The sequence below is a fragment of the Maniola jurtina genome, chromosome 12 (genome assembly GCF_905333055.1).
Source record: "Maniola jurtina chromosome 12, ilManJurt1.1, whole genome shotgun sequence".
Taxonomy (NCBI): domain Eukaryota; kingdom Metazoa; phylum Arthropoda; class Insecta; order Lepidoptera; family Nymphalidae; genus Maniola; species Maniola jurtina.
This window is the reverse complement of record NC_060040.1, coordinates 762676-780951: the sequence shown is the minus strand read 5'-3', so window position 1 is coordinate 780951 and position 18276 is coordinate 762676. Positions and strand designations below refer to the sequence as shown.

The 18276-nt window shown below is 37.6% G+C and overlaps 1 protein-coding gene across 1 annotated transcript; it reads right to left on the bottom strand.

Moving 5' to 3' along the window:
* Positions 1–119: 119 nt before the first annotated feature.
* Positions 120–5275, bottom strand: LOC123870595 (protein takeout-like). Its single transcript, XM_045913956.1, has 5 exons — positions 5206–5275; positions 3970–4189; positions 2396–2526; positions 1184–1336; positions 120–273 (listed from the first exon to the last, which is right to left on the bottom strand). Exons 1-5 carry the CDS (start codon positions 5261–5263, stop codon positions 122–124), a joined length of 714 nt encoding a protein of 237 aa, XP_045769912.1. The 5' UTR covers positions 5264–5275; the 3' UTR covers positions 120–121.
* Positions 5276–18276: the final 13001 nt, after the last annotated feature.

Below are 18276 nucleotides of genomic sequence, written 5' to 3'. Positions count from 1 at the left end.
AAAATAGGAATCTTTCGAGGCTCACGTAACGTTAAAATCAATAATTTTTTTCAATGTTATTTATTGTTTTTATTTTGTAAAGCAGTACAACAGTTCGAAAGCGAGAATCATTGAAGTATTTTTAATCCAAAGCGAGTTGTCTGATGGGCACGTGCTGGAACAGCTTGGCGATCTCCGCCACGACGTGGGCGGTGATGGCCTTCACGATGGGCGGCGCCACCTCCTCGTAGATCTGGTGCCAGTTCTGGTTGGCGACCTGGTGGATCGTTTTAGCTGAAACATAAACGGAAATTTCAAAGTCAAAGTCAAAATCTGAGAAGAGCCCATAACAAACTCAGTCGGGTATTTTCATCATGGTTTTATTCACATTACAATTTACACATCAGTCTCTGATGGTTTGGACTCCTAGTGAGGAGAGATAATCGTGTTGTAAGACTATTTTTTTAGGAAGTGTCCAGACCAGTTAGGTGATTCGCTAATTCATGAGTGTCTTCTACACTGAATGATATAGCGACTGTGATTCGTTGGTTCTACATTGCTGCTTCACGGGGTGATATTAAAAAATTTTTTCGTACGAAACCTTTAATGGATTAAAAAATAAGCTCGGTGGCTACTGGCTTTCATTCTGTGTTAGACACTGAGTTAGTGCATCACACCGCAGATCATTCGATACTAAAAAACATACGGTCACAAGTTTTTTATTAGCTTTTAAAATTGGTTTCTTAACGTTGTCGTGTCGGGGGATCGCCAGAAAAAATAGCTATAACTTTAATAATTACTCGGTCAAGCTAAGTTTGCACCTCGCGTCGATTACGTCACACTGACGTTTAGGTACGACATGCGAACCGTACTGACGCGACAAGACGACCGCGGGGAGGTGAGCGGGCAAGTGGGAGAGGCGCTGCATTCCAGCGAGGTGTAAACTTAGCGCGACCGAGTTTTACTATAACTTTAATGAATAACTTTAGAAGTCGCCTGAATCGGCGATGTTTGGATCATAATATAACTGCTTATAGGACCAGTAGAATACTTATTATTATATTGTTTAATTTTTAGAGGAGTTTTTAATCTCTGAAGTTATTGTGTTTCGACTTTCGTATCTCTTCTATCACTACCCTTGTATTTATTGTAATATCTGATAATATGAAGCACACAACAGAACATGATTGTGCTATCAACTCACACATCTCCTTGTTGCCATCGAACAGGTTCTGGAACTGGTAGTGGACGGGCTTGGTGGCGTCGGAGTGGTGCTTCCAGCTGTCCACGGTCCAGTACCGCTCGCCGTTATACGACCGCTCGCCGACTTGCATTACCACTGTTACTCTGATTTCACCTGCCACACAATTTATTTAACTAAGTCTACAGGGTGAAAGTAAAACGCTGGCAAAAACGAAGATCGATATTAGTACTGATGATTATTGATAGGATACCTCAAGAAAAAGTGAGAAAATAAGAAAATTCTATGTTTTTAAAAGTTCGCAATGTATGTCAATGCCGCGTCGTAGGCAGGGCATTGACCCCGAGTTTTGCACGCTATACATCGTGGGTTTAGCTTACGCACTATATCCGACTTCCATCATCCGATATCTGTTGATATCGGATGAACTTCGTCATCCGTGAGAATATCTCGGATGTGCCTCAGATTCAAATCGGACAAATGACTTACATAATATATCAATGATGTCCACTGAATAACTTGGATTTGAATCAGAGATCGGATTAGTGCGTAAGCAATGTCCAAATTCGGTCAGAATTTTCAAAACCGTATTTTCAGGGATTCGGATCGAATGAGTGCGTCATCGCTGTAACGTGGAGCACGCTGCACGCCAAATAGTTTTTATAAAATAAAATGAAATAACTTTTAGGATAACCTTGTGACTTTACTAAGGATTACTTATAATACTCAAAAAAATAGTTAAGACATCCGCCTCCTATTTAGCCCAGAGGTTCGATTTCGGGAACGGACCTCTAACTTTTCGGAGTCATGTGCATTTAAAACAATTAAATATCACTGCAGGAAAACATCATGAGGAAATCTATACACCTGATAGTTTTCTACAATGTTCTCAAAGGTATGTAAATCATCATGTATGCCAATCCGCACGTGAACTGCAGCTATGGACTATGGCTAGACCCTTCTCATTCTGTGTGCCTAGTGGGAGATTTTTAACCTATTCGATCGCGTAAAAGTTAACTGCATTTTGTATGGAATTGAAACAGCGCCATCTAGTGACAAGAAGATGGCGCTGTTTCAATTCCATACAAAACGCAGTTAACTTTATGCGATCGAATAGGTTAAAAATCTCCCACTAGGCACACTGATAAGAGAATAACAGACCCGTTCTCAGTAGCGGGCCAGCAATGGATGATGATCATGAAATTCTATACTTACGCAGCTTAATCCTATATTTCCCTTGTCCCCTAATATCCATGAAGAGCAGCTTTCCCCCGAGGTTGTACTCGCCGACCAGCTCCACGTTTGGACAGAGGAGGGTGACGAAAGTTTCATGACTTTTAGGGCGCCTGGAAGAAAAGCGTTACCTATTTTTTTGTTCTCTCTCGTCTGGCTTTACACTGATTAGCCAATGTCAAGTTTGTAGTTATTTACAAGTTATTATGGAAACTATATGTATAAGTATGGACTTCGTCTGTGCCGGCGCCCGCCGACATACACGCGGCGCCCCTTTAGAGCGCTTCCCAGTCAGTTCCACCACCAATAAACACCAGCAGAACACAAAAACCGGCCACTTCTCACAAAAAAACACTCCAAAAAAGCACCGCACGCGCGCCAGCAAACGCCACCACAGACGAAGTCCAGCGTTATCTTTATCTACAAGGTGTAACTAGAAGGCTAGCAAAAACTTAGGGTCATTATATTACTACCTAAACAAATTCAATGCTAGTAAACCTTACCTTGAAGTAGTGATTTAGTATTTTTCAAATGTTAACGTGCAGAACTCGGGTCAATGCCCCACACAACACAGTATTTACTCCGAGTGACCTATTTACGTAACGTGACCTAGGTACGTTTTTTTTTATACGCTGCAGAGACGTGGACTTTGCGACTGACCGAAAAGAAGAAGATTGATGCTCTGGAGATGTGGTGCTGGAGGCGGATGCTAGGAGTCCCATGGACCGAATTTCGCACCAACGTCTCTATACTCCAAGAACTCGGAATTAAACAACGGCTTTCAGCGTTAGTACAGAGTCGCATATTGAAATTCTTTGGACACGTCTCCCGGCGTGAGAGTAACTCCATAGAGCGTCTTGTCGTGCAGGGCAAGGTGGAGGGCACCAGAGGGCGAGGAAGGTCGCCCATGCGATGGACCGACCAAATTAAATCTGCTGTGGGCGGTCCCTTGCACGAGTGTACCAGGCTGTCAGCCAGCAGGGAGAAGTGGCGAATGCTCGTGAGGCGTGTAACATCTGCCCTCAAAGACGTTGCTTCATGATGACCTCGACCGCTCTGTCAAGAGTGACACGACAAAGAAGAAGACTTACGTTACTCGAAGTTAATGTCTCGTAGGTGGAACATTAACCCGAGTTTTGCACGCTTTACAATGCGGGTTTGAAAAATACTAAACCACTAAAACTACAAGATAATGCAAATGATTGCATTGGATTGTGTTAAGGTAATATAATAATAACGCTAAATTTCTACAAGCGTTCTGGTTACACTCTGTATAAGAGAGACAAATATATTTTTTTAATCTACAGTATCTAAGGAGGTGCCATTAGACAGATAGACAGACACAGTCATTCACGCCATAAGGATTATTTTTGCAATTTTGGAACGAAACCTTAAAATACCACTTATCCACTATAATCATGACTAATTACCTACAGAAGATATTATCGTTAAGTATACTAATTGGTTCACGAGATACAGCCTGCTGACAGACAGACGGACGGACGAACGGACAGCGGAGGCTTAGTAATAGGGTCTGAAAAATAATAATGACGCACCCGATATCCAACACTTTGCAGTGCTTCAGGCCCTTGACCACAGTCTTGCGGAAGTGCAGGATGAGGCCCGATTTGCTCGCGTCCACGTTCTCGACGTGCAGGGGGTCCAGGCGCTGTATGCCCAGCGATGGGACCCCTTGTGCCACCACGCCCACGGCCTTTTGTGAAGACCTCTTGAGGCAAGCAGTATCTTTCGCGTGGCATGGCTCGATGAAAGGAGCTGTGGATAGCACAAAACAAAGTTTTTAGGTTTCTGTATCTCTATGGAAAATAGGAACCCTTAGAGTCACTCCGTTGCCTGTTTGTCTGTATGTCGTGTCAATCAAGACCCGTCAAGGAATGAACTTACTTCCCGTTGACCTAGAATCATAAAAGGCAGCAATATCTTTTAAAGCACAAGTACTTATAAGGAAAAATCCGAAAACCGTGAATTTGTGATAACTATCATCACTCATCAGTCATCACAAAAAAAAAATGAAAAAGTGTTCTTGTACTCGTAACATTGTACGGATCCCTTCGTGTGAGAGTACGACACGCACTTGACTGGTTGTTTTTTTTAAATAAATAAGGAAAGGGGAAAAATATATAACTTCCTTTAAAATATTATGGAGATGGCGCATTCCTTGAAAAAGATTTAGATAGGTATCCTTTACCTTTATCTATGTAATGTATGTAACTTAATTATATATCGATTAGCATAACTATATTATTACATCGTAGGCACTTATCTATACCTATTAAACGAGTTGGAAAGAAAATGGTTTTCCTTATATATTTTTATCTTGTTACTTACTTAGGTACTATCCTTTTAAAAATTATAATTTGTTAGATAGTGATAGCCTGTACAGGGGGTTTTAGATACCGCTCACGGACCTCTAATGGAAACCCGCATGCCGAGTAGGTAGGTAGTTCAATTCTCCACAATTTAAGTAGATCAAAGGCATGTGAACTCTACCACTCTTCACTTGGTCAGCGTGGTAGCCTATCGCCTAAATCCTTCTCATTGTCACACTCACAGTAATATTATAAAGGCGAAAGTTTGTTACTCCTTCACGCAAAAACTACTCAACGGATTTGGCTGAAATTTGGAATGGAGATAGATAATATCCTGGATTAGCACATAGGAAACTTTTATCCCGGAAAACCAAAGAGTTTCCACGGAATTTCGAAAAACCTAAATCCACGCGGGCGAAAACTTTTCACATAAAACTTGTATTGAAAAAAATTGCTGCTTACCTAACTGACAGTTTACACAGGCGCTACATAAGACACAAAAAATCACTAGTATTTTCATTTTGACGGTAGATACACTAACTAATGTAAAAATGGACGGACTAGCGATAATAAACGCATTACATACACTTTATATAACGTAGGTTCAGATAACTAATGTGTATCTAACCGCAGGTTTGTGATTGTGACGTCAAGGAAGACTCCAGATCAACAGGCCTATAGCGTCAAAAACTGGCCAAGTGCTAGTCAGACTCGCGCACCGAGGGTTCCGTAGTCGGTTATTTTTTCGACATTTTGCACGATAAATCTAAAACTACTATACATAAAAATAAATGAAAATCTGTTTTAGAATGTACCTAATAGTTATCTAACTTTGAAAATTGAAAATACCAATTATTTGTTGATGAATACATTTTAATTTTTTTTGGCTATGTAACCACAAATTCACGGTTTTCGGATTTTTTTCTTCACTTGTACTTTAAGACCTACCAACCTGCCAAATTTCATGATTCTAGGTCACCGGGAAGTACGTACCCTATAGGTTTTCTTGACAGACACGACAGACGGACAGACAGACAGACTACGAAGCACTAGCAAGTGATACTATATAAAAAATAATTGTCATATCATTGTTAACCTACATTTAGAGCAAAATACCTAAATGATTGATTGAAGTGATCCTATAAGGGTTCCTTTTTCCTTTTGAGGTACGGAACCCTAAAAAATTTGATTAAACAAAACATTCTTACTAAGTCTTTGACTTTTTTTTGCATGGTCGCATTACTGAGTCAGAGCGGTTTTTGTAATTAATAAGTAATAAATAAGTTATTTGTTACAAAATATGTATAAACCTCGAGTCTCGACCGAATAAATATTTTGCTCGTAGCTGATCCGCCCGGTTCCGGATCCGGTTTCGCTCGGGTGTTTGATAGACCTATCTATTCATAAAAAACCTAGGACCTATATAAATAGCATACACATTACTTTTGGATATAGTAGTTTTCTAATAGTAAAAGAATTATCAAAATTGGTTCAATAGTTTTTTTTTATTCAGATACAAGTTAGCCCTTGACTGCAATCTCACCTGGTGGTAAGTGATGAAGCAGTCTTAGATGGAAGCGGTCTAACCTGGAAGGGATATGGCAGTATTTATCAAACCCATATCCTTTGGTTTCTACACTAGCTACAGCGTCCCACCAAACCAGAGTTCCCACGGGTTTCTCCGTTTAACCGCTTTATACAGACAAAAGATACCTACAGAGATAGCTTGCATACCTACCGTAAATTTACATACCCAACTTTTCATTCCGGAAAATTAAAGAGTTCCCGCGGGATTTTTAAAACACCTAAATCCAAGCAAATGAAGTCGCGGGCATCATCTACAATCAAGTAATGGCGAACTCTTCTCAATTATTATTGTGCATACCTAATGCAGCAAGAAATTTAAGCAATGGTATGTAAAGAAGATTTTGCTAATATTTTTCAAAAGGTCTATTTTATGATTTACTAGAACTAGATGATACCCGCAACTTCGTCCGCGTGGATTTAGGTTTTTCGAAAACCCCGTGGATACTCTGCTTACCGGGATAAAAAATTGCGTAATATGTCAATTTACGGGACGCAAGCTGCCTGTGTACCAAAATTCATATAAATCGGTTAAACGGACGGGCCTTTAAGAATTATCCCGTGGGAACTCTTTGATTTTCCGGGGTGAAAAGTAGCCTATATCTTTTCCCGGGATGTACCTACATAATGTAACCGAGTACCTCATCAAAATCATGGATGGGAAAGCTAGTAGACGACTGACAGACACACTTTCGCATTTATAATATTAGTATGGTTAGCTAAATATTAAATAAATAAATACTACCAAAACGTTACAACTTACGATAAGCAAACACCATTTAATTAATTCATGTTGGGTTATTATTTTGCCGCCGAGTAATAAATCAAACCGTGATTAATCTTTTAACGTCCCCCCACATCTACCGCATCTCTCCCCGTTTTCCCCTATCTCTCCCCACCTCTCCCACCTCTCCCTCAACTAACCCATATCCCCCCGACTTCCCTCTAGGAGAAAAAAATATTGAGAATTTGATAAATAGGGTATAATAGATGCAGCTACGTTATCGAGGTTCGAACCCGTACCTACTTTTGATAAAAATCCACAAGTTCTATCAACTGAACCACTGCGGTTTGAAAAAGTGATCTCGATTTTAGGTAGGCATTTTATTTACATTATAAATATAAACAAATGTACCTAATGGACATATATTTATTTGAAATTTGAATCTTGTTAATTTATTTTTTAACCTTCAGTATGAATCTTTTTAAACATGGAAGTTTTTGTTTTACCTAATTTAAATAAGTTCACAACATTATGTTATTGACAAATGGTTATGTAGGTAGACTGCATCATCACTTACCACCAGGCGAGATTGCATATGAAGAGAGTGGATCACATATACAACAATAAATTAATATTATACAATACAATAATATACAATTTATTGTACACGTGTAGGTGTAGGCACTTAGAGTAATAAAATCCGCATTATCATATTACAAACAGGTCGTAAATTACTGTAATTTGACGCCACTGACACGGATGATGATTTTATATAAATCTTCTAATTTGGACTATATTAAACGGGTAACGTTTTTTACTTTTCTTTAGTTGGGTACATACCTAGTTAATAAGGTTCATATTTTACTCCTAATTAGGCTAAAGACAATGAAATGCAGTTATCTAAGCGCTAAATCTTGTGCGTGCCCTTCCTTACAATGTTTATGTTTCAATTTTTAAGTTTCTGGTATGTATAAAATAAATAAATATCTTAGTTAAATGCTGTATTATGAATTTATACTTATACCTGGTTTCCAAAATTCCAACAATAATTCAAACTATCTGCAAAAATGAGATCGTCATCCATAATTTTTTTTAAGGCGCTGGATATCACTCCTTTGAGGCTAACTATAAATTTTAACCACATATTATAAAAGATAAAAATAAAATAAAATAAACTATAATACTTATAACTATTATGATTGAGTTATGACATCTTAATTAATTAATTATTTATTGCAAATTATTTATTGCAATAATGATTTATCAAAACAATTTGTAATGTGTAATAGTTTATAGTTCATTAGAGAGGCGTACCTACGCGCTACGTGCCGACAGACAGGCTGTCTACGTGACTGCAAGGGCGTTCGATATAAGGGCTTTTCATCTAATTAACTATTAAGATGTGAAGTAATAGTTAGATTAACGAACTGGAGTTTAATGTGCTTTGCCTTATGCTTATTGCCTAATATTTCTTTTTAAAATAGGCATGCGCTTGACTGTTATCACACCAAATTAAGTGATGATGCAGCCTAAGCTGAGCGCGCTTGCATAGGTGCCTAACTGCCTATTCACTCTTTTGAAGGCACCGATAGGTTCTGATTCGATTTCCGGGTTGGGCCACGTCAGTAAATTGGCAGTGTTTCATCCCCGTGCTGCGGAGAGCAGGTGAAGCCCTCGGCCCTGCGCCTGATTTCTCTCCGGTCGTGTCTGATTGCCATACTATCGTACTAGGAGAGTAAGGAAATAGAGCAGGCACTTGATTTTGCGCAATACTTATTAGGTATACATATCAAAAACGTTGAATGAACGCGTCCTTCCGGCGCGGCGTCCGTGTTTCCTGCTACGTATAACTTAGGTAATTGTACCTTCGAAACAAGAGTGAAGAATCTTCAAAGCACGATTGTCGTCAAGCGCACTATGCAATAATAACCGGCCAAGTGCGAGTCGGACTCGCGCACCGAGGATTCCGTACTCGGGTACTTTTTTCGACATTTTGCACGATAAATAAAAAACTATTATGCATAAAAATAAATAAAAATCTGTTTTAGAATGTACAGGTAAAGCCCTTTCATATGATAGCCCACTTGGTATAATTATCTTACTTTGAAAATTTAAACACATTTTAATTTTTTTTAATGATGTAACCACAAATTCACGGTTTTTAGATTTATTAGTTTTACCTACCTGCCAAATTTCATGATTCTAGGTCAACGGGAAGCACTCTATAGGTTTCTTTACAGACACGACGGACAGACAGACATACAAACAGACAGACAGATAGACACAACAAAGTGATCCTATAAGGGTTCCGTTTTTCCTTTGAGGTACGGAACCCTAAAAAACATAATGATGTCAAAAGTCTAAAAGCTTTATATATTCTAATGCCGAATGTGTTTGGTGTATTTTGTAGTGAGTGCCTTGACTTTGCCTCATTAGTCTCATGGTCGATACCCAAAAGGCCGTAAACATTTGGATAGTGCGTCACAGAACCGCAGTGACGTCGGCGACATTCGGATGCCACAGTGTCACGGACTGTGCATTTTAAACATGAGGTCGTGACTCGTGAGTAATGGCAGAGTGATCTAGAGTGAGGAAACTCTCGAGGGAGGGTCCCTAGTCCGTACCCTGGAGGGTACCAACGGGACCCTATTACTAAGGCTCCGCTGTCCGTCCGTCCGCCAAAAATAAAGGATTAAGATGGGCTCGGCCACCAAGTGTGGCCTGCGCCTTAATTTGCCCTCTGTAATGTCACTCGCAATTAGGTAACGATGTGATCCTTACATGATCTTCATGACCTTTTCATTGTTTCATTGTCAAGAAAAGTGGAATTTCCAATAAGTACCTACCTACGTACCTACCTCGTAGATAAGAATAACATTCTAGGGTCACAGGTGGGAGGGAAAATCCTATAAGTACCTAATTTGAAAATTCTCTCGTTGAAACTCGTAATCTACTCATAAATAACTGAAAAAACTCATTTATAATTAAAGAAATAAATGTTAGAATAGTACTTACTACCTATAACATAGGATTTGTAATATATAAAGATATAGAAAGATTTTTTATTTATAAGTAAGTACTTTTAAATCGTCAAATGCTGGCACCTAGGTATCACTGGTCGGAATTGGTTCCTTCCGAGAAGAACGAGCAAGAAACTCAGCGGTTGCTCTTTTCAAAGCAGGAGTCGTAAGCCTCTAGTTTGCCTAACACGTAGATGATTTATTATCACCAATTTTCTATAATTAAGAATAGTTTATCTTACAAAAGATATAGGTATATGTTATCGTAAACATAGATTGAGAGGTTACTGTAAGAATACTTATATCCTTACATTATTCTCGAATGAAATATTTTTAGAGTGTTTTGTAGGATTCCATAACAAAACAAAAAAAAAAAAGACTTATATAGGATCATTTCGTTATTTGTCTGTCTGTCTTTGTGTCTGTTGAATCATTAAAGGCAGGTAGCAATATCCTATAGCACAAGTAAACGAAAAAATCCAAACATGGTGAATTTGTGGCTATATCATTTGAATGTGCACCCAACTTAAATATTTGGTATGTAATTTTCCTCGCTACTGCTTAGATACACATAATTTTAGGGCAACATGAAAGATGAAGTTAGCTATATTCAGTATGGTAACAAGATTATAGAGCCATAACAAAACTAATTTTTGGCAAAAATGTAAGAAGGATAGATTTAGGTAATCTAGTCATCAAGCGTGACGAGAGCAAAACATTAAATCACTTGATATAAGAATGTTAAAAAAAACCAAGTAACTATAAAATAACAAAAAATAATTTCATCACGTTTTTAAAAATTGTTAAAATTACACAAAAATTAATTAACGGTTTCAATCAAAACCAAAGAAATCTAGATAAGTAAACGACGCAGTTTTAATTTTTTTTCTATCGTATCATGATCGTATCCAATCGTTTTGCTATTTCGTGATGAATTTAGATTAATTACTGTACCAATTACTACCCAAAAGCACATACTTGCCTACTACTTATTATTCAAATATCAAAGTTACTGTATCTGTCGCATTCAAATTATAGCCTCGATAGCTCAACGGTTATTAGCGGACTGAAAACCGAAAGCACGGTAATATTATCTATACAGTATTCTAACTCGGCCGTATCTTTGAAATAGATACCTACAGTTGCGCGGTACGTAAACATGCGGTAGGGCTGCCCGCCTCCAGCAGTTTAATTACACTTGCCTACTTTGTGTTTCCATCTAGTTTTGTGATTGTAAATATACTTTTTTTATATAAACAAATAAAATACTTTGTGAATTGCATAGGAAATGTTCAATAAAAATGCGTGTTGTTTTTTAATTGGTAGATTTAATTAAAAAACCATGTTTATGATTGAATAACAAATCGGTCTTATACATTTGAGACCGAAAAATATTTGCGCCTCGACTGAGACGTAGGAAATTAAACGAACGTTACGAATTATTAAATTTTAAAGTTTAAAAAATCCGCATTCTAGTATAAAGCTTTTAATTAAAAATTGTTTTGGGAAACATGGACAAGATGGAGAAAAATGAATATATTTTAATTGGTTATAGATACCTACAGCTACTTTACAATTTATATATTTGGTTTTAAATGAAGTTCGGAATATTTTCTCCATTTTTTCTATATATTCCACAAAATCATCGCTGGGTACAATCAAAAAATTTGCGAATTAATCTTATTGTAGTCCCGGTACCTTAAATACCGACATTCTGAGCTGAAATTGTGGCTTCTTTGATCGGGTTTCACATACAACGAAAAAATCGCGCGGTTATTGTTAGAAAAACAAAACACCGCCCGTTCGTCACTGCGGCACAGTCGCGACTGTCTGCGTGTCGAGCGCCTGCCGACATCGAGGTGCGTAGGTATAGCTCGCGTTTCGTCCGTTTGTATGAAGTTGGAATACTGATACATAATATTACCGTGCCGAAAGGTCGCCGGTTCAAACCCCACCCGTTGCACAAAATTGTCGTACCTCCTACGAGGTACTTACGCTTAATTGGACGGGGAAGGGGAATATTATTATATATTAGGGGAATATTATTATATATTCTTTAAAAAAAATTAAAAAAAATTGTGGGCTCCAAAAGTCTCAAAATCCACACTTCCATTCTTACTAGGAATACTGAACTTATTATTATAGATCTACCTAAATGCGAGAGTATGAATGCCTATAGTTCTGTCCGTGTGCTGGCTTTTCACGACCCATTCGTTTAAAAAGCGAATTTGACTATAGACACAGAGGTGGCTTGCATCACAGAGACGAACATAGGCTAGTGTTTTATTCCGGAAAATTGAAGAGTTCCCACAGAATTTTTAAATAGGTTGGTACCTACCTAATATCCACGCAGCATCGCGGGCATCTTCATCTGTCAAGAAAACCTATAGGGTACTTTCCGTTGACCTAGAATCATGAAATTTGGCAGGCAGGCAGGTCTTTTAGCACAAGTAAAGGAAAAAATCTGAAAACAGTGAATTTGTGGTTACTTCATAAAAAAAATGTGTTTCAATTTTCAAAGTAAGATAACTAATCGAGTGGGGTATCAATATATGAAGGGGCTTTGCCTGTTTCTAAAACAGATTTTTTATACATAATAGTTTGTGATTTATCGTGCAAAATGTCGGAAAAAATACCGAGTACGGAACCCTCGGTGCGCGAGTCTGACTCGCACTGGGCCGGTTTTATTATTTAGTATCAATTAGATTTTGACGACTCATTGACTTTCAGTAAGAGCACCCTAGGTATGCCAGTAGGCCTTTATGTTTCTAATATGTACCTACCTACCTATTTTATTTAAAAAACTACCTGATGCCCGCAGCTTCGCCCGCGTGGATTGGTCAGATCCTCTGCAGCATCAGGATTGAGGAGTTGGACTCCAAGTTTTTTATAAAACAATGTCGCAAAGTTTGTGATGGTACGTGGATCGTCTCTGTTTAATATTTGGTGATTGGCTATAATGAGGAAATTATTATAAATAAAACGGCTAAACTCAGGGACACCTTTAGCATTTGGAGTTATATGTTAATACACGTAATGCCAAGTATATTGGCAGGCACAATACGTCGGGTGGACAATGTAGACGTCCCCAATCAAACTACCAGACTTTCGCGGTTTAAAAGAAGAACTTTATCTTATAGAATTATTATTTTGACTCATTCTACTCTCTCAAGAGAAAAAACCTGAGGAGGAAAAAAAAAGTTTAATTTATACGTTCTGGCTTGAATGAAAGGTCGGTTGATACATGTATATGCCGATTCGGCCATCTTCTACTGACCAGAGCTCCTTCTAGCACGGGGGAATCCCTGCGCCGGTATTCGGCATTTAAACATTTCTATTGGGGCTGCAGTCAACTTCCCTTGTTTCGCTGCGAAGCGTTTTCAATTGCCTAGGTACGGAAACCTAGGTTCTTTTCAATGAGCTCTGGGCTCGCCCCTTACCATGGTATATTTTGGTATATATATTCATTTGTTATATTATGTCTAAATTGGCCAATTTAGAAGTCGGGAAGTCGCTGCTTATAAGACATGGCGTGTGTTGGTGTGCCGGAACTCTGCCGCCAGGAGCCACCTAATCGACCGTGTGCCTTTTTTTTAATTAAATCCGACTTTATAAGTCATGGATATCAAATTAATAATTCTCCCGAATTATGCTTTCGAATGTCCCTAGGTTTTACCAGAATACAGTGTCGTCGCTCGATCTCCCAAAACCTCGGCGTAACAATGACACACAAAAAAAAAGGTTTATACCTGCCCTTTTTTTTTGTCCGCTCGCAGCCATCGATGCTCGCTGCCTCTCGTACATTTCTTGAAATGATTATTAACCGCGATGGCACCGTGGTTAAGTCATTTCTCTATCTACTAGAAGGTCAGGGTTCGAAACTTTGGCAACTATTCCTAAATCTTTCGTAGTTGTATACATTACAATTAATTTAAAACATCACTTGTTTAGTGCAGAGAATAACATCGTGAGGAAAACTACAGGTCTGAGAGTTCTCTATGAAGTCCGCGCTCAGTAGTGAGCCGGTGAAAGCTGTCCATGTTGATGAAGACTATGTTGATACCGCGGTAGCTAGTAGTTTATTAGTACACCACCTTATTTTAGCTATTGAGTGATTTTTTCTACCAAATCAATAATTGTAACGACAAGAGTCATTCCATCAGACTGCATTAGACTGCTAATTCAATTCTAATCCCTATTTAATGCTGAATAAGAGCTAGTATTATAAATAGGTGCACTGCTGAAAAAAAACCTAACCTAATTTTTACTTAATAATAGGAAATTGTGATTGGTAAATAGGTCATATGAGAAAATCTTAATATTGGAGCTCAAGTTAGTTCGATACATGGTTTCTTTGTATCTTTGGCTTTGTTAATATTACAATACGATAGTCTAGCCTCCAAACAAATTGAATCTCCATTATTAAATGTCTAGGAAAATGTATCTAAATATAGCAAATAAAAGATGATAGTTATACCCAAGTGCATTTATTTCTGGTAAATAATTGTTTATTTACTCATACAGTTGAGTATTTAGAAAAAAAGAAGAGAAACTGAATTTATTATTTAGACTGGGAATTAAGTAACTTTATTACATTAATCAATTCCCGGCCGAATACTTGCTTCCTAAGCCATACTAATTATTGAAAGGGAAAAGCAAATATTCAGAACAAAAAACCCTTTCGGCTCTAGATATTATCATTTTTATCTAAAAATACACACATGCCCACATATTTAATAGAGATATTATCTACAATTCTTATTTCTATAATAAAGTAAATTTTAAGGACACACATTATACACAGTTTTATACAATCAATCTAGATATATTCAGATCCCAGCTCCGCAGTTAGTTATTTCGTCTCATTTAACCACTTTGGTTTAAGAAGTTTAATTTTATGTTCAAACGTGGAGTTAACTCATTGTGCGGTCTAGAGTATAGATACGATTTTTATAGCCTCGTATTCATAATTTAAGGATTATGTAAATCATTACAAACAAAATTTCTAGAACCCACCTCTGCTAAAACCAAGTTGTGGATCCCCGATTTACGTCATATAAAATACAAAGTGTGTAATACATTATCTGGATTCATTTCTAATTAAATCAATCAATTAATTTAATTAACTAGGGTTGTGGAGCTGATTTCAAAATAATCTAGTCAAAATAATACAAAATATAATACGTCACCCAATATCAGCTTCTGTCGGCTCAAAACACACACTGATTAATTAAGATTTTACACTATCAAATTTTACTAGTTACTAATTTTAACAATACTAAAATTATTGTTTCAATTTTACAATTTTTCTTTTCTCAAAACTTTAATTTTGAAATATCGAAATTAATGTCGAAATAATCTCGAATAGAGTGATGAGTCTCGAAGGCTGAGGGCCCGAATGAATCCTTCTCGACGACTGTCCTTTTGCTAATATCGTCTCCCTTCTCTACCTTTCGACTTTCTCCCTCTTCCTGTAACAGAAAAACACACGAGAGCATCTGATTCGTCTTTTGATTGTCTCCTGCGCACCCCTGAATTTTTATTGGTGGACAGAAGAAATGGTGTTTCAAAGTTCCGCCTTTTGACACACCTCGGTGTTCCTGAATGGTCCGATTTTGGCTTCACAATTATTTCTCATGTTCCCATGGTGTTTTTTTACTTTCGCGCAATCTGGTTGCAATATATGGCATTGTTTATTACACTTACAAAGATTTCTAAGTTAAAATTGACGACTTTATCAAATTTATGACCGACCCTAACGCAATTTTAAAAACTTAAGCTAATTTATTGTTTGTTTATGGATAGGCTCAAAGAAATTTTGTTTTAAGACGTATTTCTCAGTATTTAATTTATTTCATTTCTTTATTTTTTTGTTCTACCATTCTTTTAACATTTAGAGTGATTTATCTCTCAAGCCGTTTGCTTTCTAAAAGCAAAACTTAAAGTAACGGCCATAAAAAAATCTATGATGAATAGGTATGACTATCTCACACTCCCCCAAAATAGATTTTTAATACACGTAGTAATCCCCCTTTTGTCCCTGCAGCTGTGCTAGTTGTTTCAAAATCTATTTTTCTCCTTATCTGTATTAGAACGTTAGTATTAAACCTCCCACGCCTATCTATTATCCCCTCGGGCATGACCATAACTACTTAACTCAGGTATCTCTTTGTTTAGTGTACCCCAAACTACCTGTTTTCTGTTCCTTTCAATACTCTGGTTTTACCTATCTTTCTAGTTATCTACATAGTACCTAAACAAATGAATGGCATTGTAGTTACCCTTAACTTTATCAGTATGAACGTCTATTAATGTATATACATTATTATATGGAACTGCCCCTATTATGTACGGTCCTTCATATAAGCGCATGAATTTTTTTGTCAACTTTTTATCCGCATCTGACTTCGTAAAAGTCTTAAGTTTCACTAAATCTCCAATTTCGAATTGTATTAACTTATGATTTTTGTTATAATGTAATTGCCTACTTTCGGCCGCCTTATCTATGTTTTGTCGTGCCTGTTGTCGAATCTGTTCTAACGGTTCACCTTGTAAGTCTGCCCTCACCGATGAGTCAGTGTTGAAATCAGTCGATAGCAGAGTACGTTTTCCATATATAATCTCGTTTGGCGAATATCCAGTTGTAGTATGTATTACCTGATTGTAACAATCTTCTATATCCGATAATAGATCTACCCATGATCGATGTGATTTGTCGCAATACGTCCTGAATAATCTACCTAACTCTTTATTAACCCTCTCTGTCGAATTTGGCCGCGGATTTCTAACAGATGTGTGCGTTAATTCGATACCTAGTTGGCGAATACCTAACTCGAAAACTTTTGAAGTAAAGTTCGCGCCTCTGTCTGAACATAATGTCTTAATTGTGACCTGCTTATGAAACTTTTTTACACAAGTTAAAGTAGCCTTCCCACTAGCCTGGCGTAGTGGGTATAGTCTGATTAACTTACTATAAGCATCTTGCATTACGAATATGTATTTAAAACCAAATCGTCCTGCCGGTAAAGGTCCAAAAATATCGCAAAAAACTCTCTCTCCTATTTCCTTCGCTATTACAGTTTTTATCGGCCCCGTGTGCGTTTCCAAAGCATGTTTTGACTTCTGACATGCCTCGCAAGCTCTTACAACACGACCTATTATACGAGACATATTTGGGAAATAATATTGACGTTTCATCAGAGCATAAACCTTGTATCGCCCGAAATGACCTACTTCTTCATGTATGCTAACTATCAAATCCCTTAGTATGTTCTCGGGAACATATAACCTTAAGATATCCCCTTTTATGTCTCTTCTATAAAGAATCCCTTCTTTAAGCACGTAGTACTTTGATTCAGAAGTGTCTGCTGTTTGCACGCGTCTAATTATCTCACTAACAGTCTTGTCGCGACTTTGATAACTACCTATCTCTCTCCATCGCTCCCGCACTAATCGTCCTAATGATGTTTTAAATAGGTTCATTTCAGGCCCCGTGGCCTTGTTAGTTAATACATCAGTGGTCCCCTTTAAGTGTCGAGACAATACGTCTGCTACAATGTTTAGTTTACCTTTCACATGTTCGACTGTGTAATTAAATCGCCCTATATAATGTACCCAACGTATCATCCTAGCACTCAATAGTTTGCACGTCTGCAAGAAAATCAGACTTTTATGATCAGTCCTAATGACTAAATTCGCTCCTCTCAAATATGTTTCAAACTTTGACAAACTGAAAATGATGGCCCATAGTTCTTGTTCAGTAACTGTCCATTTGCGTTCTGTCTCTGTCAATGCTTTACTACAGAACCCTAATATTTGTTCTTCACCAGCTTCATTCAATTGATAGACATAACCCGAAACCCCCAAATTACTGCTATCGGTTTGTAAATAATAAGTTCCCTTAGGATCTGGGTGTACAAGAAGTATCGTGTCTATAAACAATTTCTTGACCCTTTCAAAACAATCGTTAATTTCCTCTGTCCATGACCATTTCGTATTTTGTTTTAATAGGTCACACAGTGGTTTAACCTCTTCGCTATATTTTGAAATAAATCTTCTGAAATAATTTATTAATCCCAGAAATCCTCGTAATTGTTTTATAGTCCGAGGTATAGGGAAGTCTAATATGGCTTTAACCCGTTCAGGATCCATACGTACCCCGTTAGTATTTACTATGTGTCCTAACAACTTTACCTCTACACATAA

What these genes read in the sequence shown, in the direction of transcription:
- LOC123870595 (XM_045913956.1), bottom strand. Translation starts at nt 5,263, where the DNA reads ATGAAAATACTAGTGATTTTTTGTGTCTTATGTAGCGCCTGTGTAAAC. An exon ending in CTGTGTAAACTGTCAGTTAG is followed by an intron (nt 4,190 to 5,205) that starts GTAAGCAGCAAT and finishes TGCTATCCACAG; the next exon opens with CTCCTTTCATCGAGCCATGC. An exon ending in TGCAAAGTGTTGGATATCGG is followed by an intron (nt 2,527 to 3,969) that starts GTGCGTCATTAT and finishes CTTTTCTTCCAG; the next exon opens with GCGCCCTAAAAGTCATGAAA.